This window comes from Crocuta crocuta, unplaced genomic scaffold (genome assembly GCF_008692635.1).
Source record: "Crocuta crocuta isolate KB4526 unplaced genomic scaffold, BGI_CrCroc_1.0 scaffold70, whole genome shotgun sequence".
In the NCBI taxonomy this organism is placed as follows: domain Eukaryota; kingdom Metazoa; phylum Chordata; class Mammalia; order Carnivora; family Hyaenidae; genus Crocuta; species Crocuta crocuta.
The window spans coordinates 9,323,673-9,350,515 of record NW_027528417.1 but is presented as its reverse complement, the minus strand read 5'-3'; the positions used below and the strand labels follow the sequence as shown (position 1 = coordinate 9,350,515).

Sequence of the window (26,843 nt, the reverse complement as noted above, 5' to 3'; positions counted from 1 at the left end):
TATGAAAAACAAACGGACTTGGACATCTGCTGCCCAGGCTCCTGCTCTGGACCAAAAGCTGTGTGCGCAATTACCTGTGAGTGCGCTATGATAAGTTCACAGGTTTGGAAATTACTTAAAAAAATTATTTTAGAAATACACAAAGAAATACCTCACTACTTGAACTAAACAATGATTTGAGAAATAAAGAAATACATCACTACCTAACAGCTGAGCCCCATTTTCCATGAACAAGGTTGACATCCATTGAGTCGGGGCAAGCGGCGCGAGGCTTGAGGGGACCCTTTGGGGATCTAGTGACCTGGCTGCCATTCACTATCCGCCACTGACAGACAGCTGGAATGTCAATTTCATTCCCAGCCCCGGAATCGCATTTCTCTCACATTCCTAGTGTTGGAATGTCACCTCTCTTGCCAATGACTCCCGGTTCTCTTGCCAAAGCATTACCTCACACACCTGCTATGGCAAACAGTGAAGTGACCCCTGTGGCAGGTAGCAGGCCCCAGAATGGGAGAAGTCACCATAGAAATGTTTAGCTGCTACCTCCCAGCCCTCAAGTGTCTCCACTCAAGTTCAACTCCAACTGCCTACCATGTCTAAGGCCATGGGTAATGTCGGTCTGTTAAGTATACATTCCCTACCCTCCAGGGGCTGACAAGGGAGATAATGAATTAAATAAAGTAATAATTAGTTAATTAATTAAAATATAATTCTGAGCAGAAAACATTAAGCACCATCTGGAAAACACTGGGGGAAAACGCTAGAAGGTTCAAATAAGGCCGTCCCACTGAGATGACAATCAAGAGGCCTTTCCAGGAGCTTTGCTCCTTGGGGTGGACTTGGAGAGAATTGTTGCAACTTCAATAGTCCAGAAAGAAGGGTGGGAGAGGAGGCATTCTAAGTGGAGGACCTAGCCTCGAGAGCTACAGAGTGGGAAAACAGGGACTGTATTTCATGACAAAAGTGTCAGGTTAAGGTATAACGAGTCAGTGTGCTGTTAACAATTAACCTAGTCATGTCAGGCCAGATAATGCGCTTTTGGGGGGAAATTTGGGATTCAGGGATGTGTATTCTACTCCAGCTAGCTAGTGGCCAAAAGCTGCTGAACATTTAAAATCTACACCTCTGTCTTTCCCCCTCCCCAACCAACAAGTGGCTTCCCTAACGGGGGGGTCCTCAGGCGAAGTCAGGGGAAGAGGCTGCTGCCTATGGCCTTTCTAGCTGGCCAGAAGTCTGGTCGTGGAAACAGGAAGAACAGACAGGCGTGTACGGGACTCCAGAGTCCTTTGACTAATCAGGTTTCCTCTTCTTAGCCCAGGATGCTGCCAGCCTGGGCTGTGAAAACTCCTCTTTGTCACATCAGTTGGCTGGCAGAAAAGCAAAGTGTCCCAGCAGCCATCAGTGGCAGACAGGGTGGTAACACCCTGCCCTGTCAATAATTGTCCGCCTTGCGTGGCTGAAGCTCACGAAAACGTAGTTGGTGTAAATAGTTTCCATTATGTCCCAGTCACCCTAAAGATATTTTTTTCCACATTCTGATTTTTAAACACTTTTTTAAAATCTTATTTTGACTTAATTTGATAGCATGAGGGGAGGGGCGGAGAGAGAGGGAGACAGAGTCCCAAGGAGGCTCCGTGCTGTCAGGGAAAAGCCCGATGTAGGGATGGAACTCACAAACCATGAGATCATGACCTGAGTTGAAATCAAGAGTCGGATGCAGACTGAGCCACCCAGGCGCCCCTGAATTCTGATGTAATCGTCAAAATTCTATAAGGAAGTTAATATCAGCGGCGAGAGAGGAATAAGCAAAGTAAGGTTCAAAGAAGTTANCCCACCCCCTCCCCCCTAGCCTGCCTCTCTGTCCCTCCTCAGCTCTCTGACATCCTCCCCCAGCAGGTGTCATGAGGGAAAGGGCTTAACTCTTGCTAATTGCTCACATTTGAGCTAATGGAGGTGCTGTCCAGACTCGTTCTCAGGTTCCCCCTTAAACAGGTTTTCACAAGCTTCAAACTGCAGAGAGAGGGGAACCGAGGAGAGAGGGACTCCACCCAGCAACCAGATGGCAGTTTCTGCCAGCAACATCCTAATCTGGCCTGGCGATCTTGGGCAAGAGGCCTATACATTCTAGGTTCTCGTGTGGTGCTCAAATTAAAACTTTTCTGGTGATGCCTGAGTGATGTAAGACAAAGCACAGACAGGTCAGTATGGAGGACTGCCATTCTTTCAGGGCAGCCTGCTCTTGGAACAGTGGAAGCATCCAAGGCTGGGCAGAGCAGGGGAAGCAGCGCCGTGTAAAAACCAAATACTTGGGGTCAAGATCTGGCTTTGCCGCTTACTGGTTTTATCCTCCAGAAATCATTGCCCCACTTAAAAGAACACTAATGCCTCCCTCACAAAACTGTTATGACAATGGAATGGAGTAACCATGGTGGAAGCATCATTCAAATCTAGGCTGTTGTCACTGGGAGGACAATTACACTTAAGGTTCCTCGTTAAGCCCTCAGGGGCACCGCAACACATCGGACCCCTCCTTATCATTGAGATCTTGCTTCCCCGACCACATGGTCTCAGGAAGCTACCCAATCACTCTCTAGCACATCATCCTATTCGAAACCTCTGCAAGCCATCTATCCCCGTCTGATATTTTCACTTGTTTGTTTTTTGTGTGATCTGTTCCTAGCAATAAGTTCCATGAGAGCAGAACTTCTGTCTGTCTTGTTCATTGCTGAGTCCCTGGCACAGAGTAGAAGAGCTCCCAGCACACAATAGGCCCACAAATACTGTTTGAGAGCACAAATGGATCCAATTACATTGTAACTCCTTAGATTGGAATATTACTAGACTGGTAAACAGAGAGGCCAAAAATGGTAATCATAGACTATTAGAACCCGATGAATTACAGCAAGCATCCAGTCACATGTCATTTTCAGGGAAGAAAGCTGAGATTTTTTTTTAATGTTTATTTATTTTGAGAGAGAGAGCATGAGTGTGGGAGGTGCAGAGAGAGAAGGAGAGAGAGAATCCCAAGCAGGATCCGTGCTGTTATTGCAAAGCCCAACTCTGTGAGAGACCATGACCCGTGAGATCATGACCTGAGCCGAAAGCAAGAGTCAGATGCTTAACCAACTGAGTCACCCAGGTGCCTCAGGAAGCTGAGATCTTAGGAGGCTTCTCAAACAAAAGCATATAGAAAGAGAGACTAGGAAAAGCAATGATCTCCTTCCAAAGTCTGTCAGCCTTCTACTCTTTGATCGACAGACAACTGATCTGGACAATAAATTGTATCCCCCGGTATTGTTATGTGCGTTTCTCCCCAGGAATAATTATTTGTCACTTACCACAAGATTTTAGAAAAGATCAGAGATGACCCAATCCAGTATTTCTTTCACAACATGAAACTCCCACAATTCCAACGAAGCAAACTCTACTTCCTGGGGAAGGCTGTGGCATTTTCGGACAACCCTACTAATGTGCCATGTGCCAGACATTGGGCTGGGGCCCAGGAGTACTCTGAGTACTCTCTAGCCAATGACTCTGAGCTCCCTTCCACTTAACACACATGGCCCCACCAAACACTGCCCTTTCAATCAGAACAGCTCCATTTCTACCTGTTCAAACAACATAACATCAATATAAATATATTGATATATGTATATACACACACACGTATGTATACATATATATGTATACACACACATCTAGATAGGTAGATAGATACATAGATATGCCTAAACAAGGCCCTGTGTAGGTAAAAATCATTCTAAAAGCATTATATTACCTAGCTTTCTCATTGAGAGAGCCAGAAATCCTTTCCATATACTGGAAGTGAATAGAAAGTATGTGATAGAACAATGGTTACCACCCGTTTTTAGATTGAGGAACCCTTGCTTTGCATTGTTCGTGAGAGAGAAATTGTCAAGACCACTTTGAAAGGCACTTAGGCATTACATAGTATGGTTAAAGATATGCACACTGTGTGATCCATCTGTTCTATACGTAAGTATCTTCTCTACAGACACTTGTACACCTGTGCACTAGGAGACACAAACAAGGAAAATTCAAAGCTGGAAACAACCTAAAAGTCCATCAACAATAAAATTAATTTTTTAAATGTTTATTAATTTTGAGAGAGAGAGAGACAGAGTATGAGCAGGGGAGGGACAGGGAAAAAGAGGGAGAGACAGAATCTGAAGCAGGCTCCAGGCTCTGAGCTGTCAGCACAGCGCCGGACGTGGGGCTCGAATGCATGAACCATGAGATCATGACCTTAGCTGAAGTCGGACCGACTGAGCCACCCAGGCACCCCAAAATTAACTTTAAAAATTTTTTAATGCTTTTTAATTTATTTCTGAGAGAGAGACAGCACGAGCAGGGGAGAGTCAGAGAGAGAGGGAGACACAGAATCTGAAACAGGCTCCAGGCTCTGAGCTGTCAGCACAGAGCCCAACATGGGGCTCAAACCCACGAACCGTGAGATCATGACCTGAGCCGAAGTCAGACTGACTGAGCCACCCAGGCCAGCCACTGGTGGCTTAACCGACTGAGCCACCCAGGTGCCCCACTTTTTAAACAGTAAAGTCTTACAATGCTATATTCTGACACCCTGCAAATGAATAAGCTACAATTTTGTGCAGCAATATGGATACATCTCAGGGAAATAATAAGCAGAAGAAGCAAAACACAAAAGAATATGATCAGTGTGATCTCAATCGTCTGAACCTCAAAAATATTGTTATGGGATGCAGACATAGTTAGAAGAAATATTTTAAAAGACAAGAGAACAATAATTATACAAGCCGGGGGAGAGGTTACTTCTGCATGGGGGCCGGGGGGACAAGAGATGGGTCCTGGTTAGGGCAGACCCCAGGAGAATCTCTGGAGTGCTTAGCGGTGTTCTAGCTTCTGACTCAGGCGACGATCATATGGATTTTGAGTTATTATTAAATTGGTTGTATATATTTCTTCACACTTATACGAGATTTCAAAAAACTGCCAAAATTGGTTGTATATATTTTTTCATACTCATATGATGTTTCAAAAAAATGCCATACACTCTCAAATGACTCAGTTCTACTTTTGCTTACAGACATTATACCAATGCTTGTTGGGCATGCATGGCTTGGACCCAAAGCAATAACTTTAACTCTTATCAAGGGTCATAGCCCACAATTTCGCAAGCCCACTGGTATAGGACAAAATAAATATTGGCTTGCAGATGGGGTTCTAGTCTGAACTGTGGTCCTCTAAAACTGTGGTCCTTTTCCCTCTCTGGACCTCAGTTTCTCCATCTGTCAGAGAAAGGTTTGGATGATATGATCTCCTGGATCCCTCTAAAATTTGATACCTGTAAGTAATGTAACAATAAGAACTTCCCTAATACCAAATATGTAACAGCTTGCAGTCCCCTCATAGGTGCCCAACTAAGGTCACACATTCCTTCCATGGAGATGCCAACCTCCACTTCAAAGCTGCCCACGTGGCTTTCACTCAAGCTTCGTCATCATTTTAAAGAAAAATAAAGGATGGTTTCTATTGTGCCATTTGTGCAAATTGGTGCCAATGTACTGTGCAGACCACTTGCTGGAGAACTCAGCCCTCTGGGACAGGGGGTGTGCCACACGCAGGATGCCCCCTGCTGGGCTCCGAGAACGGGGGCAACCAGGTCACAGGGTGACCCCCTGGCCACAGCACCATATTCACCAGTTGAGCAACAGGATTCCCCAAGGTGACAAGACAACTTGATTCATTTCCATAACTGGCAGTCAGAGGTGAGCACAGCTTTGGGGAAGATTTCTCGTAGTTCAGTAAGAGGTCGCCGTCAAGCCATGAGGCATCATTCTGGTTTTGACTGACAGAAAATGCACTTCCTAACCTGCTAAAGAATTTCAAGCAAATGAACAGTTGTGGCAAAAGGTGAATTAGGGTAAGTAACATGGAAATGAGTAACGTAAGAATGGAAAATTGTTTGGGAGAATATTAGGACATAAAGGAGACCAGAATTTCTACTTTTTCAAATATCCTGGAGTGTCACACCCAACTGATACAGAATAATTCAGAACATTAAATGCTGGGTCAGATATTTTGACATCATCTCGGGGCAGAGAGGTGGGGCTATGCTTTTATTCATAGAGAAGCGATGCATGCACGTTTTATTTTATTTTATTTTTTATTTTGAGAGAGAGAGAGTGTGAGCAGGGAAGAGGGGCAGAGCGAGAGGGAGAGAGAGAGAATTCCCAGCAGGCTCCATACTCAGTTTGGAGCCCAATGTGGGGCTGAATCCCACAACCCTGGGATCATGACCTGAGCTGAAATAAGGGTCAGATGCTTAACTGACTGAGCTGCCCAAGTGCCACCCCCCAAGCACACTTTAAAGATCAAAAAATAAAAATACCAATAAAAACTTGACATTCCCACAACCCAGAGATCACCACAATTAACGACTTACTGCATATATGTTGTTTCTTTTACCAAAGGGAAACCACACTGTAAATGCTCTCATATAATCTGCTTTTTTCATTTACTGGCCTCCATTTTTTCCAGGTCAGTGATTTTTTTTTTTAAATCTCACCTGATAGCCAAACCATATTCAAATTTCACAATATCACACTAATGCCCCCTCTAACTGGTTTTTCCAAACTGGTTAGGCATTATTCTGTTTCTTAACCTAGATGATGGTTAACAAATGTTTAGCTTATAATTATCCACTGAGCTGTACAAAAGTATTTGTGCATTTTTATATACATATAGCATATGATATTAATATATATAAGAATATATTTCACAATAAAACAGGGGAAAGTTTACACACATATGAATATCAGTATACTTTTACTCATTCTTTTTTAATCAAGTCCTTTCCTTATTTCATAATAATGACGTATTAAAAGGCCAATCATTCTGTAAGAGTTCAAATACTAATAGCTACACTCCCAGTAATTTCAAAACCAGCAAATGACGTACTCTTCAGGGGCTTTTATTTTAATGGGTATATATGTTTTTTAGAAATAATAACATTTGTCCCGCCAGGGATAGTGAAAAAAGATCCCAAGTGTTTGTTTATAAAGAACTTAATAATTTCACGATATGTACGTATATCAAATCATTGCATGGAACACCTTAATCTTACACAATGTTATATGTAATCATATCTCAATAAAGCTGGGAAAAAATAAAGTCTATGAGACAGAAATAAAAACTTAGTTTTTGCTTTATTATTTTTCATTCTAATAAAACCTTAGGTAACTGTGAAGTCCACTTAACTCTAACCCAAACAAAAGAAAGGATTCTCTCAGTACAGTGCTCCCGCATCTTTTCCATATACTGCCACCCATAGTAAAATGACATTTGCACAGTGCAAGTCAGATAAATGGATAAGTCTACCTAAAACTGGAGGGGATCAATATTTCAACAGCCCTGTAATCCAAGAACTCCTGTAATCCATCTCTAGCACCCTCATGCCATTCATGGCACACCAATTGGGTAGTCTTGCCTTATCCTATATTCATATGAAACAATGCCTTTGTCTTCTCTTATTTCCCTCAGTCTAATCAGAGTCATATCAGGCAAAATAGCACCTAAACTGAGTGTGTCATATAACTACTCACATTCATAGGAACACCCTATCTTACTCACCCATATGCCTTAATTCGAGCAGGGTTTTGTTTTTGTTTTGCAAATGGCTGCCCCAAACTCATTACTCCCTCGCCCAGAAAAAAATAATTCCTAGCAATCTTTAATAACACTTTCAAATAAACCTTGCTCTACAAAGCCTCCTCAGTCAGAATTGAACTTAAGTTAAAAAAATTTTTTTGTTAGTATTTATTTATTATTGAGAAACAGAGAGAGACAGAGTATGAGCATGGGATGGGCAGAGAGATGGGAAGACACAGACTCTGAAGCAGGCTCCAGGCTCTGTGCTGACAGCTCAGGACCTGGAGCCTGCTTCAGATTCTGTGTCTCCCTCTTTCTGCCCCTCCCTCACTCATGCTCTGTCTCTCTCTCTCTCTCTCTCAAAAATAAGTAAACATTAAGAAAAATTTTTAAATAAATAAAACCAAACACATTAACCACACACTCCTCATTCCCTGCATTACCACCACCGCCTCTACACATTCAGTTTTATGACTCAGAAATCTAGGAATTCTCTTTAATATTCTTCTCCTTCTCTCTCAACATCTGATTCGTTCAAGGTCTATTGATATGTCTCCTAGATATCTCTCAAGTTGGTTTCCTCTTCTCCGCTCCTGATACTCCTGCTTTATTAGTTTCACCTGTGCTCACACTAGAATCACTGCGAGAGGCATTGTGTCCAGTTTCACTTCTGTCTGCATTGTTTCCCACATTGCTACAGAGCTACCTTTCTAAAACAGACATCTGATTACAATTCCTTACTAGAGTGATCAACCATCCCAGTTTGTCCAAGACGGAAGCATTTCTCAGAATGTCACCTCTAGTGCTAATGCCTAAGTAGTTGGTTACCTACTTAAAACTCTTAAATCCCTTTAGAATGGCATGCAAAGTTCTTCTTAATCGTCCCCACACTATCTTTGCAGCCTCAACACTGTTCTTTGACCACTCCATCACACGCGCACGCACACACACACACACACACACACACACACACACACACACATACATTGCACATCAGCTATGCCAAGCAACATTCAGTTCTCCAAATGGAATGTGCTTTGTTCCTTCACATCTCAGTACCTTTGTACATTGTGTCTCCTTGACTTAGAATGTCCTTCACCCCTAACTGGGCTTGCTGGGAAACTCCTATTCATACTTCTAGATTATTTGCAATTGGCATTTTTCCACTGAAGTCATCCAGGAATTAGCTGTAGCTTCTTCTGTGTTCTCACAGAATCTTGTCTGTTCTGCAGTCATAGCACTAGCCCACTGAAGTCTATCCTTCACCAGATATTAAGCCTAGGACTTTCATTTGTATATCTAACAGCTAGCACAGGGACTCACACATAGTAAGTTCTTACTAAATGAGGAAGGGAGGAAGAGAGGAAAGAAGGAAAGAAGAAAGAAGGAAAGAAAGAAAGAAAGAAAGAAAGAAAGAAAGAAAGAAAGAAAGAAAGAAAGAAAGAGAGAGAAAAGAAAGAAAGAAAGAGAAATAGTAGAAGGGAACTGTAGACCAATCTTTCTCAGGAGCATAGAAGCAAAAACATTAACACATAGAATGCAGAAATAGGTTAAAAGAATTATACACCATTACCAAGAAGGATTTATTCCAGGGATATGAAGCTGCTTTAACCTTCAAAACTCAATCAATGTAATCCACCATCTTAACAGACTAAAAAAAAAATTATTTAAAAACCATCAATTGACATGGAAAAAAAGTTTTGACAAAATTTCACACCCATTCATGATAAAATTCTCAGGGAATTAGGAATGGAAACTAACTTCCTCAACTTGATACAGAGCATCTTTAAAAACATACAGGTAACTGTATATAAGGATGAAACCGTGACTGTTCGCCCTGTGAAATTAGGAACAAGGTGAGGATGTCTACTCTCACCACTCTTATTCAACATAAGAAATTGTAGTTAGACAAGAAAAAGAAAGAAACAGCATACAGATTTAAAACAGTTTCTAAGGGGACCTGGGTGGCTCAGTCAGTTAAGTGGCTGACTTTGGTTCAGGTCATGATCTCATGGTTCCCAGTTCAAGCCCCACATTGGGATCTGTGCTGACAGCTCAGAGCCCGGAGCCTGCTTCAGATTCTGTGTCTCCCTCCTTCTCTGCCCCTTCCCTGCTTATACTCTCTCTTTCTCAAAAAAATAAAGTAAATAAAATAAACATTAAAAAATTTAAAAATAATGAAATAATAAAACTGTTTCTATTTGCATGTGATATATTTTTATATGAAAATCTCAAGGAATCTACAAAAAAAAAAAACCCTCCCAGAAGTGAGTTCATCACAGTCATAAGATACAAGATAAACTATAAAAATCAATAATTATATTTCCATAACCTAGTAATAAACATTGAATATTAAAATTTGAAATGCAAGATGATTTACAATCTCTCAAAAAATGAAATACTTAGGTATAAATCTCACAACACACATATACGACTTACATGTTGAAAACTACAAAGCGCTGATAAGAGAATTCAAAGAAAAGTCTAAATAAATGGAATGAGATGTCATGTCCATGGTATGGGAAACAACATTGTAAACATTTGATTTTTTTTAAGTTTATTTATTTATTTTGAGAGAGAGAGGTGGGGGAGGGCCAGAGAGAGACGGAGAGAGAGAATCCCAAGCAGGCTCCATGCTCAGCACAGAGCCCAACATGGGGCCCAATCTCATGACCATGAGATCATGACCTGAGCCAAAATCAAGAGTTGGATGTTTAACCAAATGAGCCACCCTAGCGCCCCTATATAGTAAAGATTTTAACTCTCCTCAAACTAATATACAGATTTAACACAATTCCCATCAAAACCTCTGTCAAATGTATGTAGATATGAACAAAGTTTTTCTACAATTTATTTGTAAAGGCAAATGAACTATAACAGCTAAAACAATTTTGAAAAAAATGAGTTATGTGGAAGCAACAAGTCTACCTGATTTTAAAAAGTATTATATACTTCTTCAATCAATACTGTGTAGCACTGGAACATTGATCAATGGAACAGAATAAAAACGAAGAAATATATCTATATAACTCTGCCCAATTGGTTTTTGATAAATGCTGCAAAAGCAATTTAGTGAAAAAAAAAATAGCCTTTTCCACAAATGGCACTGGAGTAATTGGACATGTATAGGCAAAACAATGAACCTCAACCTAGATTTTATACCTTATACAAAGTTAATTCACAATGGATCACATGCTTAAATATAAAACATAAAATTTTAAGAAAAAAAAGTAGGAAATAACCTAAGTACCCAGGGCTAGGCATAGAGTCCTTGGACCTCACATCCAAAGCACTATCCATAAGAGAAAACTATTTATAAATTAGATTTCATAAAACTTTTAAACTTTTGCTCTGCAAAAGAGCCTGTTAGGAGGAGCAAAAGAGAAGCTATCAACTGGGAGAAAATATTTGCAAATTACATATTCGATACAGGACTTGTATCTGGAATATATAAAGAACTCTCAAACTCCACACTAAAATACCAAACAATTCAATTACATAATTGACAGAAAAACATAAAAGTATACATGGCAAATAAGCACACAAAAAGATGTTCCAAATCATTAAGAAGTTTCTATTAAGAAACTTCAAATTGAAATCACAATGAGATATTACTATATAGCTATATATAGAATGGTTAGAGATAAGTGGTCAGAATGGTTAACATAAAAATATAGTGAAAACAGCAAGTGCTGGTGAGGATTTGGAGAGCCAGGATGACTCAAACATCGTTGGTGGGAATGTAAATAGTACAACCAGACTGGAAAACGGTTTAATAGTTTCTTTACAAACTAAACATGTAAACACTGTGCAACCCAACAGTTGCTCTCCTGAGAGTTTATCCCTGAAAAATAAAAACTTATGTTCACATAAGAACATATTCACAAGTGTTTAGTGCAATTTTATTTATTTAAAAAAATTTTTTAAATGTTTATTTACTTTTGAGAAAAAGAAAGACAGAGTGTGAGCGGAGGAGAGGCAGAGAGAAGGGGATGCAGAATCTGAAGCAGGCTTCAGGCTCTGAGCTGTCAGCACAGAGTCCAATGCAGGGCTCGAACCCACGGACTATGAGATCATGACCTGAGCTGAAGTCGGACGCCTAACCGACTGAGCCACCCAGGCGCCCCTAGAGCAATTTTATTCATGATAGCAAAATACTGGAAACAACCACGATGTCCTTCAATGGAAGAATGGTTAAATAAACCAGGGCACCATGGAATATCATGGAAAACTATTCTGCAATAAAAAAAGAATGAACTACTGATACTCACAACAATTAAATCAATCTCCAGGGAATTATGCTGAGTAAAAAAGCCAATCCCAAAGTTCACATACGGTATGATTACGTTGTGTAACATTCTTAAAATGACAAAATTGTAGAAACAGAAAGCAGAATAGTGGTTTCCAGGATGTAAGGAGTAGGTATGAATGGGAAAGAAATGGATGTGGTTATAACAAGGCAGAGCGAAGGATACTTGTGGTGATGGAAATGTTCTGTACCTTGACCCATCAGTATGAATTCCTTGATTGTAACATTTTACTGTAGTTTTGCAAGACATTACCAATGGAGGAAAATGGTTAAAGTGTACACAGAATCTTTGTGTAGTATTTCTACATAGAAACATTTGGTTTTTGCACTTATAGTGAAGGTATCTCCCTACTGAGGTTACTGTAAATAAAGCATCATGTGGAAGTACTTAGCAATGCGTGGAAGACCTGGTAAACTGTCCATAAATGTTAGAAAAGTGTATCTTCCTTGGGGGTAATGAAATATTCCACTTTTATTTGCATATTCTTTCACTACTTTTTAATTGGCCAATTCATTTACACACGGGCACTGTGTACACCATTACTTCAATAATGTTAAAACAAAAAATAAAATTGTTTTCCTGTTCTGTGAACTTGTGTAAAAGTTCAGAAAGAAGATGATTAGATTTTCTCCTCATAGGGTTGAAAGCCCCCCCAATCAGGCTTTTATTAAAGAATAGACACTATAACTGTGACCACAGGGGATACGGTTTGATACCAAGATAATAGAAATTCTAACTTTTTATTCCTCATACAGTAGAAACAGCAGGAGGAAGCTACACGGGAAACTTTCTGAAATGAAATGTGAAGGTCCTCTAGTTTGTTTCTAGAGCTTCATCACGTGCTATGCTTTACCCTTCACAGGCACATGCTGTTTTTGCCTGAAAAGCCACTAAGTAAATAGAAACTTCACAACTTCTAGTACACGTTCTCTCTTCCTAGTTCTCTGGGATGGACCACGGCAAACATGCATTTCTGAGCACCAAAACCAGATCTCATCCTGGCAATTCTTTATTAACCTAGATCTCTACTCCTTAGAGGGATTTTGAAAGAATGTGTATGCCTCCAAAGGGTATGATTTTAGGCCACTAAGAAAGACCTTCTCTCTTAAAATAAAGAAATCCTGGGGTGCCTGGGTGGCTCAGCTGGTTAAGCATCTGACTCTTGGTTTCAGCTCAGGCCATGATCTCACAGTTCGTGGGTTCGAGCCCCGCATGGGGCTCTGTGCTGACAGTGCAGAGCCTGCTTGGGATTCTCTCTCCCCCTCTCTCTCTGCCCCTCCGACCTCGTGCTGTCTCTATCTCTCTCAAAATAAATAAACTAAAAAAATAAAATAAAAAGAAAGAACTCCCTCTAACTTACACAAAACAGAGGCAAGTATGCAGAGATGCTCTCTGCAATATTAGTAGTAGTAGCAAATAGAAAGTAATCTCTGAATATAAGAATAGTGTAATTAAGGGGCGCCTGGGTGGCTCAGTTGGTTAAGCGTCTGACTACGGCTCAGGTCATGATCTCACAGTTTGTGGGTTCAAGCCCCACGTTGGGCTCTGTGCTGACAGCCAGCTCAGAGTGGAGCCTGTTTTAGATTCTGTGTCTCCCTCTCTCTCTCTACCCCTTCCCAGCTCATGCTCTGTCTCTCTCTGCCTCAAAAATAAATAAACATTAAAAAAATTTTTTAATGGTGTAATTATTAAGTAATATTATGTGGTCATTAAAATAATGTTTATTATGTATTTTTAATAACATGAGAAAATATATGTAGTAATATTAAGTGAAGAGAAACAACATAAAGTTATACAGTTCAATTTCAAATTTAACTGAAAAAAGGCAAGGCACAAACCAAAAAGACTGGAAGATAAATAGAGCATATAAAATACTAATGACATTTGCCTTGGGTGATGGAATCGTTATGATTCTTCCTTTACATCTGTATGTGCACATTTTGATCTCTGAATGTGTTTCATTTTTAAAATTAGAAAAATAAATATATATCTTAGAAAAATAAACACATATATTTAAAAGCCCTTTACAGATATCTATTTCTTCACAGATATCTAACATGCCAGAAGGAAAACTCCAAATTTTATATTCTGTCTAGCAAAGAAAATCACGTAGGGGAACTTCCCACTTGAAACACTATCTGGGGTGTCTGGGTGCCTCAGTCAGTTGAGTGTCTGACTTCAGCTCAGGTCATGATCTCAGTCAGTGAGTTCGAGCCCCACACCAGGCTCTGTGCTGACAGCTCAAAGCCTGGAGCCTGCTTTGGATTCTGCCTCACTCTCTCTCTGCCCTTCCCCCACTCACACTCCGTTCTATTTCTCAAAAATGAATAAATGTTAAAAAAAATTTTTTTTAAATAATAAAATGAACACTGTCTATTCATGGGGCACCTGGGTGGCTCAGTCAGTTAAACATTCAACTCTTGATTTCAGCTCAGGTCATGATCTCCTGGTTCATGGTTTCAGGCACTGCATGGGGCTCTACAGAGCCTGCTTGGGATTCTCTCTCTCCCTCTCTCTCTGCCCCTCTCTTGCTCTCTCTCATTCTCAAAAATAAATAAATATGTATTTAAAAAAATAAACACTATTCAGATAACTATTATTTATTGACTATCAGACTGGAAATTCTGATTCCATTCATATTTTCTATTGAGACCACTCGGTCCCCATTTATCTCACTTACTTTTTTCTGTTAAACCACCCATTTTATGACCCTCAGCTTTACCTCAGGTAGAGCTGACTCTGATCCCACCTGCAGCCCTGAACATGTGCCTCAGAGCTTGGTATAGTCCTGGCCACACTAATACGTTTGTAAAGGGGATGATCTAATCAGAGCCAGTGAGAAAACAAATGAGTATTTTGCTGAAACTATGGAACGAAAGGCAACTTTTCCCCCACTGGTACAGTGCCGGAGGTCAGGTAATATCCTCAGTTACCAGGGGGCCCTGTGTCACGTCTGAGCATGAAACCATTATGACCAAATTAACAAAGGTCGTTTACGTCTAAGTAGGAGATTCTTTACCAGAACGAATGCAAAAATCCACTGATCCTGGATGAAGGATAGAAGCAAACACCTTCTACAACTTACCATCCTGAAACCAAGCCCAAGTAACTGCTGGGGGAGGGGCAGGAAAGCCAAGTGAAGCGGACTTCACATGTGAGACAGACGCAGCTGCCACGGAGAGGATGAGCAGGAACATCGATAAAGCACAGCTCCTCAAAGCCCAGACACAAAGGGACGGCCTGGGACAAAGTTGAATAAGGGTCGCAGACAGCCTCCTCTGCCCCCACTAGAAGCTCAGCACTCAGTGACGGGCCCAGGAGGCCGCTGCCGGGGGAGGCGCGGGAGCACACGGAGACACGGCTTCCGTAACGCAGGCCCAGACGGCTGTACCTGAAGGGTACGCAGCTGATCTGATTCCAGCCCCTGTGCCCCAGGTGGCTTCTATGCCCAAAAGATCAGAGAGCTCGTACTTGGGTAAAACAAGACCTGAGGTTCTGTCTCTCACAAGCTTAAAATGAGCCCAAAGTATAAAATAGCTGCTAAACTCCTACGCGTGGTCTCCGGCTTATTTAGCAGTTGTTGAAGTGGTCATAGTCGTGGTGGTGGTGGTGATGGTTGTGGGGGAGGCAGGGGTNGTTGTTGGTGGCGGTGGTGGGAGCAGTGATGAGCCGGCCATGTCACTGGCCTAAGGCAGTTAGAGTAGGAGTTTTGGAGTCAACCAGTCTAGGTTCAAGAGCTCTTTTTGCTGCTTCTCAGCTTCCAGATTTGCACAAATTATATAACTTCTCAGTCTTTCCTTTTGTAAAATTGGCATTAACTACTCACGAGTCAGTAAAGAAGATATAAACTCTTGTAACATGTGCACAAAAGTCTTCAATTCACCTTATCAGGAACATGGTTAAGTAACTTCAGTGTTGCGTGTAAGATACAGACATGAAATAAGACCCCATATCTGCTGACAACAACTCACAAACTATTGGAGGAGGAGGAAAATCACATGACTTTACTATAAAACCTGGGACAATTGCCCGAATAGGCATTCATATCTACTCCAGACAAGGAAGTGATCAAGTGTGACCCAGGGGCTCCCATACAGCTTTAAGGAATGGAATCAGATTTGAGATGGGTGCTGGTGAATAGGCAGGACTATGACGGTCAGGTATCAAGGTGAAGAGATGTCCCTGGCAGAGAAAGTCTGTAATGTGTCCTGGGAAGAGCAAGGAGACCACAGTTGGGAGAGTAGAGAAGATGGCAAGTAAATAGTTGTCTGCTGTAATTGGCTAAACGAAAAACGTACACGGGGTGGCTTGGTCTCCTAGCTGAACACCCGTGCTTTGCTTGGTGATTCCAAGTTGAAGGAGAGCAAAGTTGGAGGTAAAGGTATGCCATACAAATCAACCTCATTTTTCCATTAAAAAAGCAAGTAAAAGTAACCATTTATGCACCCAAACTCATTTCTTGGATTATTTTGTTTTTGAACACGGGCCTTGAAACATTGATCTCACAATGTTATCTCTACTGATTTTGAGACTTGATTCCCAGTTTCAAAATCCTCCATTCATAGCTCTAAGATGCTAATGGATTCTGGAAATACCAAAAAAAAAAATTATAGTCCTGGCCAGAGCCCTGTGCGTACAACCACTAAAATCAGAAAGTGTCCTAGCCTGGCGGACATAATTCTCTGGAGAGCACATAGCACACTGGGGTCTCCTCTCTGTTCTGATGATTCCTGGGGGCGCATCTACGGCATAGCTGTGTTTGTTGTCCATAAGAGTAGCCTTAGGCAGAGGACAGAGTTGAGGAGGCAGTGTTTTGAGCTGCCTTCCATCTCTATCCAGGCTGGGGTTTCAGACAACTCATCAAGGTTTATATGATAGGCAACCAGAATAGGATGTAGGCCATGTAGTTAGGTGGTGCCACTCTGGCTGGTCTTCACGATGCTTTAAAATAGTGACAAAGCCTTGAAACTGGCACCCAGGAATTAATGAATCTCCCCTGGACACATCACCAAACGCACCAATTCTTTTGAAAGCCAAGTTCTTGTGCTCTATGTCTTCAGTAGGCCTAAGGACACTATAGGGTTCAGCATTGGTTAACCATTTACCAAAGGATTTACTCTTTATTCATCAGTAATTCACTTAACAGATGCCATAAATTTCCAGTTCTCACTTGACGTACTGTCTCCAGCTAAGTTGTCCTGTTCTTGACTAAAAAATTCATAGTGCTTTGAAAAGCACTAAAAGTGCCGCTTTAACGTCTTAAGATATTTCACAGTGATTTTATCCATCTGTTTGAAAACATCTCAAATCATATCCTTTGTGTGTATTGGAGACCTCAAGAAACCATCGGCATTGGTCCCTGGTTCAAGCTGGTAAGGTATTACTATCTCCATCTTGTAAATGAGACAAAGTCAAAGAGAGGTGACTATGATTTGCTTTAAGTGTGTAAGAATATTTAAATAACGGCATAGTCAACACAACAATGCGAGTCTCCAGTCTCCTAATGTTGTATTTCTTTCAATTATGGCTCTGCTGTTTTTGCAGAGATTAACAACTAAAGTAATACACCCAGAATTTAGCAATATTAAGAGGCAGTAAATAATTGTTTAAACTGGAATCTTAAGCCATAGCCTTTCATTTACTTAGCCAAATGAACCTGGTCATGTTACTTAATCTCTCTACGCTTCTGTTTCCTCATCTGCAGAAGAAACGTGATAATTCCTTACAGGGTTTCTGAGATAATTAAATACATTACTGTGTGTAAAGCTCCTAGCCCAGGTTGATCACCATATCAGTATCTGCTACTACTATTGCCATGTCAACTCTCGACCTGTTCCTACTTTTCCTGTGGGATTCAGTGCTTACATCATCTCTCCCCATTATACAAACTAGGAACCTTAAAGATACCCTTAATCCTACACATCCTGTTCATCTCTTCTCTCTTACCCCACAATCTGCGGATTATGAAATCTTTTCAATTCCAAGTATCTTTCTATTTTTAAGTTTATTTATTTTGAGAGACAGAGAGAGACAGAGAGAGGGAGACAGAAAGAGCATGAGCTGGGGAGAGGCAGAGGGAGAGAATCCCAAAAGGCTCCATGCTGTCAGAGTAAAGTCCGACATGGGGCTCAATCTCATGGTTTATGAGATCATGACATGAGCCGAAATCAAGTGTCAGATGCTTAACTGACTGAGCCACCCAGGCGCCCCAATTCTAAGTATCTTCTCAAATCCATTCTCTACTCAGCATCCTCTGTGTCAAGATGGTAGTTGCATACTGAATCTCTTACCTAAGATATTTCAAACACCTCCTGCCTTGTCTCTCCTCTTCCCAACAACCGTCTTCACCTGTTGATACAACATTGTTTGGAAAGCTGAATCCTACCATATCACTTCTCATTTCAAACCTTCCAGGGGCATTACCATTGTGTCTACCAGGCTGGCAACAAAACCATTCTAACCAAGTGTAGCTCTGCCACCAAAGATTCTAATTCAGGAGGTCTGGAGCAGGGTCTAGGAATCTATTCTTTACATATTTCCCAGCTTGATTCTGGTACAGTTTTTTTCAGGGACCAGTGTTTGGCCATCATTGTAAAGGGCAAAGTGTGCGCTCATGAGGGTGTCTTATAAAGTCTTTCATGATCTGGCCCTCACCTGCCCCTCCAGGGGAACTAAATGCCATCTCTCCCCTTGAAGTTGTCTTTGACCGAGTTTCTTCTTCGGCTGTGCTCCCACAGCAACATGTGCATAACTCCCTCACTGTCACTTATTTTATCATACTCTAATTACATCTGTGTGTGCCCCTGGCTCCTCCACTTGCAGAACGAGCTTCATGGTCACGTGTCTGTGTAATTCCACAGGGCCCTGCACTCAAAAGGGCCCTGAACTTGCCTTAATGCTCTGCTACAGCTATCCTAAAATTCTTAATTGTTGAGCAAGGGGCACCTCATTTTCATTTTGCACTAGGCCCCACAAATTATGTACTTAGCCCTGCCCACTCGACTGTGAACTCCTCAAAAACAAAGGCTTTTTGCTATTCACTCAAAATCCTCTTTGGTTAGCACAGAGAAGTACTGGCACAGAGTAAGGGTTTGGTAAATATTTGTTGAGTTGATACATGAATGGATGAAAGGATAGCATAAAGGAACTCATAGAAAAATAGTGTAGTATGGCTAATTAACTCCAAAGAATGAGCTCCGTTTATGCTTCGGGGAAAGAGGAGTCGATTGATAGATTTGTAATATGATTGGCCATTCCAAGTAAATAACATACAATTTCCTAAGTTTCTTGTTAGATTGTTCAAACTGATTCTCCCTTTAAGCTCTGATGCCTCCCTATTCTTCTCAGAATGCAAAATTACAGGTTAATGGAGTTTGCAGTCATGCTATCAAAGATGCCCTGAGTGTGTGTGCCAAGCACTGTGCTAAATTCTGAGGGTAGCGAGAAAGGCAAGGGGGAGGCTATAGACAGGTGAACCAAGAAGGGTTCCTGTCCTCAAGAAGCAATAAAATCTTACCCCTCAAGAGTTTATGTCAAAGATGAGTTGACTTCATGGGAATTCTGCAGCAACGAATCAAGAATAAAGACACTAGACTTGGCCAGTGGCCCAGCTTCCTGAACACTTCAACTCACAAAATGTCTCAGTCTGAACACAATTCCCCCACTATGAGATCTGTGGGTTCACTAGTTAACATTGGCGGGCGACTCGGAGGTGCTCACGGAGCATAATAAATAAGTGGCTATTGAGGTGCGGGGGGGAGGTGCTCTTGCTTCCTGGTGTTAGAGAAGAAAAGACGAACATCAGCTATGAAAGTGAGCCAAATAATTGGTGAGGACAGATGTCTCTTGCTCATGCCGAAGGCACGACGGGGCTTTCAGAGTGGCAAAGAGCACACACCACCCTGTCGCCTTATTGTGGGTTCATCACAGTACTGACTTCTTGTTGTTCTCAGAAATGACATGGGAGTTCAAAAAGGGTTTGCCTTGCTTTTCCCCATTCACAGGCTTTAGTTACCCAGTGTACTAATTGATATAACATGAATGATAACATTAAGAGATTCTAGTCAAAAAACTATGAATGCCAATAAACGTATAGAGACGCGCTCAATTTCAAGTCAAGGAAATGCAAAAGTAATACCATCATAGAGTATCATTTTCACATATCAGAAGAGCCAAACTCTTCATTTTCAGAAGAGTTGAAAAGGTTGATCATGCTCAACACTCACAAGTGTGGTAGAGAAAGCAAATATTCTCAAAAAAAATATTGCTAGTCAGAATGTAAATTGGTACACACACAATCTTATGAAAGGCAATTTGGCATTATGTAGCAATCAAAATTTAAAACACACATCCCCTTTTATGCACCAGTGCGCTTTCTAGGACTTTATCCTAGGGAAATAATCTGACAATATATGAAACTACATGTACAAAGTTGTCCATCACAGTCAAAACATTCATAACTTACATAAGCGTGCAACATGAGAGATTTGCTTGATACAGCATAGTTCATTTAAATACAATTTCGACATTAAAATAATTATGTGGAGCTCTAGTCATGAAAAGGAAAATATATCCATGATGTAGTTTTAGCAGTCATGAAAAGGACAGCATAAAAAAGGTATAGATGGAATGAGTCCATTTTTTGTTTAAATAAAATAGATCTGTGAATGGGAATGTATGTTTAAATAGAGTGTGATTGCTTTTATTGTGTTTTGGCATGACGCATTGTGCAAGTAAATGGGTGATATCCAAGTACAACAGACTTACTCTATTTAGACAGGTGTTCGGGGGGAAATGGAAGTCTTGAAGAAATACTGTGTTTGGTGGTATGCTGGCAAACACTTAACAACTGGCCTCTAGGTGGGTCAGGATGTAAGTCCTGCGTCACATTTACCAATTTCTATGGCATAAATATCCGCAACATTATTCATTTCAGGCGACTGAATGTGGAGTCGAAAGAGATGTAAGTGGCACACCATTATGCAGTATTTCCATGATACAGAAACACAGATGTAAATAAATGCAACAGTGTAGATAACATTAAAATGTAGTGGGGCACCTGGGTGGCTCAGTCGGTTAAGTGTCCGACTTCGGCTCAGGTCGTGATCTCACAGTCTGTGGGTTCGAGCCCCGCGTCGGGCTCTGTGCTGATAGCTCAGAGCCTGGAGCCTGCTTCAGATCCTGTGTCTCCCACTCTCTCTGCCCTTCCCCCGCTCACTCTCTGTCTCTCAAAATAAAAGACATTAAATTAAAAAAATTAAATAAAATAAAATGTAGTAAAAAAAATTACTAAAGTTTGTATGTTAGATGACTTGGAAGAATTTTGTGTATGCACTTTTTATAAGTCTACAAGGAGAGTCAATAATACCGATCATGGTCTGAGTGGAAGATTTATGAATCATATCTATTTCACTTTTTAAACTTTTATATGTCATTTCAATATTTTTATAGTAAACATGTTCTTTATAATCAGAAAAAATTCAAGTGGTTTTTTTTCTTATTTGTTAGAACCTAAGAAAGAAAAAAAAAACAAGGAACATTACTTTCAAAAATAAGTCTCACTAGAATAAAACACTTCCCTGAAAGGAGTATGGATTCTAACTCATTAGTTAGAGTGTAACTAACGATAAAGGTAAGCAATAGTCTAATCAATTAAAGCAGGATACCTCTGTTAAGTCACCATGTAAGGAAATGAGCACTCAGTATTTCGAAGGCATTTCAAAGCATAAATATGTAACAAGAGAATTCAAAGGAATTTGAGCTCCTAGGTGGTCGGATATGCTCCCTCTACAATTAAGGAAACTTAGTCCCAAGATAGGTAGAAGTTTTCTCCAAGTAAGCACTAGAAGGCATAAGGGAAGTCAGCTTCTCTCCATTTATAAATGGTCTCTGTAGCTTGTGAATAAAAGTACACATTCCTTCTTCGTCATTATTTAATGAGAAGAGATGACCTCATGGGGAGGTGGGGGTGGTAGTCATTCAATTGGTTAATTGCTGAAGCCCTGACTCTTCGCACCTTTGTTTAGGTAATAGGAGCTTACATTTACCTAGAATTTTATACTCCTCAAAACACTTCCCCATAGCTTATTTCAGAGGATCCTCATATGGGCCCCGTGAGACAGGTAGGGCAAGAAGGATCACTCCTATTTGACAAATATGGAGACAGGCCCGAGCGGCAAGCGGCTAGCCTAAGGCTAGTGAGAGCCAGGCCTCTGGTCAACTCATGGTCCTGCCTAGGAGTCAGTCATCTGGGGGAACCTGTTCGGAAGGTGTCTTTCTCCCCTTTTCTTCCTTGTCCTTCTAACAAATTCTTTCTTCTCTCGTCTCCTGTCTCATTTTACACTTAAGAATATTAGTTTCATATCACCCAGAGTTGCTCTTTAGTTCCCGTTACTTTTATTCTGGAATGGAAGACAGTCCCAGGCATCTTCAGGCCTGGAAATATTCCTGTTCTTCTTTATTTGACATGAGGGCTAAACCCCTGAATGTTGGTTTCTCTTGAAATACAAAGTCGTTTCTGTCATTGAAGAAATAGCTTCTGCAAAGGTCCAAATAGTATATATCATAAAGCAAGAAACTGTAGACATTTTGGTGTGACATATTGGTAGATAATTTTTTTGGCTTTCTAAAAGGGGTTAAAACTGAAGTCAGGGAAGAAAGACTTACTCAGGAGATACAAATCTACACATCATGTATAACAAGGCAGATCCTAGAGAATCAAAAATCAGACGTTCTCCGAAGCTTTGTTACATCAAGGGAGGAGGTGTGATCTGTTGAGAGTACAATGTCCTCAGGAAGGATTAAAAAAGGTATCACCGGGCTATGTTTAAGTCCAGAGACAAAAAGAGGTACTAACTTAATTAATATGCTACCTCAGCTCCTGGACTTATTGACTGATGCAACCTTATGTAAATTCTCGGTGCATCAATTTCTTCATCTTTAAAGTGTGATTCAGGGGTGCCTGGGTGGCTTAGTCAGTTAAGCGTCCGACTTTCTCTTAGGTCATGATCTCGCAGTTCGTGGGTTCGAGCCCCGCGTCGGGCTCTGCGCTGACTGCCAGCTCGGAGCCTGGAGCCTGTTTCAGTCTGTGACTCCCTCTCTCTCTGACCCTCCCCTGCTCATGCTGTCTCTCTCTCACTCTCTCTCTCTCTCTCCTAGAAATAAATGAAAAACATTAAAAAAATTAAAAAAAAAATAAAGTGTGATTCATAGTATGTACCTCACAAAGTATAGTAAAAACCAAATTAGCTCGTGGCTAAGAAAATACTTGGTAAACTAAAACTCACTAAAAAATATGTGGGCTATGTTTTAGATATCTTAATAATTTTGGGGGTGCCTGGATGGCTCAGTCGGGTAAGCATCTGACCTCAGATCAGGTCATGATCACATGGTTCGTGAGTTCAAGCTCTCCATCAGGCTCTGTGCTGGCAGTCCAGAGCCTGGAACCTGCTTTGGATTCTGTGTCTCCCTCTCTTTCTGGCCCCTTTCCTGCTAGTGCTCTGTCTCTCTCAAAAATAAATAAACATTATTTATTTTTTGTGAGATCTTGCCATTTACAACACCATGGATGGACCTAGAAGGTACACTGTTAAGTGAAATAAGTCAGACAGAGAAAGACGAATACCACATGATTGCACTCACATGGGAAATCTAAAAAACCAACCAAACAACCAAACAAAAACAGACTCATAAACAGAGAACAAACTGGTGGTTGCCAGAGCAGAGGCGGTTGGGAGAATGGGCAAAATAGGTGAAGGGGACTAAGAGGTACAAACTTCCAGTTATAAAATAAAAGAAGTCATGGGGTAGGAAAATACAGCATAGGGAATCTAGTCAATGATATTGGAATAAAGTTGTATGGTGACATACGGTAACCTCACTTATCGTGGGGAGCGTTTTATAATGTATAGAATTGTCAGAACACTGACAATGCCGAGGCCACCTGAAAATAATATAGCATTGTATGTCAATTACACTCTATCTTAAATAAGTAAGTAAATAAATAAATAGATAAATAAATAAGAGATCTTGATAATTTTGGACGTTTACAGCTCTGGGCAGGGGGAATGGAGCAGTGAGTTACAAGGGACAGAGTCAGACACAGCAACAGGCAGGTGGCCAGGTTTCTCCAGGCGGAACAAGATAGAGAGCCCAAGACTGCATACTAATGGCCGCATCTCCCCCAAGACTGCTGGCCAAATGACTCCTCTCCAGAAAACACAGAGTGCCTCTCCATACCAAAGGCCGCCTCCTAACTGGACTTTCAGAGGCACACAACATGAAGTCGGACACCCACTGTGCTGGGCGGTGCCATTATGAAGATGAACTGTGAACCAAACTGCCGCGCTGCGACGTGTCGACGTGTCGGCTAGAGAAGACAGTGGTTTCCCTAGCACCAGGAACGTCTACTCGCCACTGGGTGACTCTGAATGGCTCTTGAATGGCAAGTTGTCAAAGAGCAGAAATGAGAGTATGAGAAAAGAGTGGGTGTGTTTCCATCCAAGGATTTGAGGGAGGAGCCCCTGCCTCCTGGTGCATTCAAGATGAGGACCAAATTTTCAACTCAATACAGAGAATAATAGAAGATTCACTCCCCAACATATCATCATTTCTAGTGATATTTGCATTGAGCCTAAGGACACTTGTAGTTCGGCAGTCAGATCAGAAAGAAGTAAGGAGATGGTTAAGAAGCCCATGTAGATTTGGGTGCCTTTTATTCCCTTCTAATTTTTTCAGCTTTGATAGCCAAAGGGATCTACTCTTGAAGGTCCAAAAATGTTGTTGCTATAGGAACAGGTAAGCAGATTAGACTTGAAAGACCAGTTTAGGAACAAAGAATTTAATAGTCAGAGCTAAAGCAATTAACCAAGAAAAAATTTAAATAAACACCTTTTGGGTTTCTTATTTATATATTAATTCCAGGAAGATAGAATGCTATTATAGAATGGGAGTATCACATTTTAACATTTTAATTACACCATGACTGGCATAGAAGACTATACTTACACAATTAGCAGAAAGGCCTTATTAACCAGAAGTACACATGTCTAACTCTCTCTTGATTGCATTGTAATTGAGAAACACAGCTTTAATTTTAGCAAGAACATGAGAAACATCTCTGGTTCCTAGAGTTCCTCAGAGGAGAACACATCTAAAATCTGCAAGAAAGTTTTCTGTAATCAATCCCTATAACTAGAGACACAAAAGCAAAACTGTAGTAGTAAACAGCAAAGTGTGTAGGTTGATAATTAATATTTTATGCTTTCCCCATCCAACATTCTTTGTGAACACAGGTATGTGAGAAGAGAAGACAGTCAAAGACTCCGCGGCCCTCCTACCTCACCGTGGACGTCCTGTTTCTTCCTATCAAGGAATACACTGCATCCCAACATTAGGGATTTGCTGAAATCATTAAAGCTCTGCACAGAACTTGCTAGACTCGGGAGGCTCAAAAAATGCATCATAAAGCGGCATTGTGCTTCTCTCCCTTTCTGCGTTATTTAAAAAGAGAACATTGTTGATAAAACGAATACAGTGTTGGCATTCTAGCAAATTTCTGCTGTTAGAGATTACATTTATGGGACAGAGAGACTTGCTGGATGCTACCTTTTCTCACATAGTAGCAGAGTCAAGTTGCAAAGAAGCATGTGAGTGGTGCGTCTGAGAGTGTGTGTGCACATGCGCGTACACGTGTGTGTGTGTGTGTGTGTGTGTGTGTGTGTGTGTGGCAGGGGACAGTATTGGAGGTTGGGGAATGGAAATAGGAAGAGGGGAGTGTGGCTAGAATCTTACCATCTCATTCTCTTCTCCTTCATTGAGCAGAGCGTGCTGGCCCTTCTCAAAGTGGTCCCCCATGAAAAAGTGACTCCGCTCCTCCTCCCTGGCCTTCCCGAGCAGGAGCCTCGAGACCAACCTGCCGAGCCACCGCAGCTTGCCAGCTGACTGAAAGAGTTAATGATCCTCCAGGTTAAGGCTCCTTCTTGTGCACACACCTACTCTCCGCAAAGGACATTACTTAGCAAACTGAACTCCTCCCACAGTCGCCCTCTGCTCGGAGGAATTTCTGCCTTGCTTACAGCATTGTCTCGGAGCAGCTGTCCCCAAAGAGGCTGCTCCCATGCCGGTCTTTTTGTGCTCAACTTACAGGGAAAGAACTCATTGCCTGCCAGCATAAGACATCTGACTGCAAATCCAACAGGACAATGGCCAGTTGGCAAGATCTTTCCGAGAAGGAGTGGGGGAGCGGGCTCCAGAACTCCCAGGTCACTGCTTTATTCACAGGGGCTAAGGAACTGGGGGTTGGGGGGTGCGGGTGGCTAAGAGAGCTGCAGATTTTATTTGATTACTGAAAGCCCCAGTCCACCGGCTTTTAATAGTATCCTCATTCATTTTGCTCACAAAAGGTACAAATTACGACTAATCCTCTTCCAAAGTTATTTGTAATCACATTTCTTTGAGCATGCAAAAAGTGTTCTACTTAACGTGCGTGTGGAAGTGAGCTTACTTTTGTGAAGGCCCTAGAGCCAGAACAGAGGTATAATCGAACTGCTCTATGTGGTCCCCTTTCACTAAGATATTGGTGGTTAAACTCTCGAGGAGGTCGAGAAATAAAATGTTCATGTGACTACATGGCAAGACTCATTTTTTAATTTATCCACACGTTCACTCAATATATATAATCTGAGCTCGGGGACTGTCCATATAAATCAAGTCCTAGCTGCTACCCTCAGACTGACGTCGGGATTCAAACATGCAAATGAATGTGGTAGAGGGCGCTTTGTTATTATGAAAACTGGACCAGAAGGCTAAGGGAGCTGTCAGAAGCCTCACCATGGGGCAGGGGACACACACCAACTGGGGCTCTGGAGAGAAACCTGGCTTCCA

The 26,843-nt window shown here is 41.3% G+C and overlaps 1 protein-coding gene across 1 annotated transcript in view; it reads right to left on the bottom strand.

Annotated features, from left to right (window-relative positions):
• ATP13A4 (ATPase 13A4) overlaps positions 1–25,814 on the bottom strand; it is a 121,937-nt gene extending 96,123 nt beyond the window's left edge. The window contains exon 1 of the mRNA XM_077754538.1: positions 25,752–25,814. Within this exon, the coding sequence (XP_077610664.1) occupies positions 25,752–25,814 (63 nt within the window). The remainder of the gene's footprint in view (positions 1–25,751) is intronic.
• Positions 25,815–26,843: the final 1,029 nt, after the last annotated feature.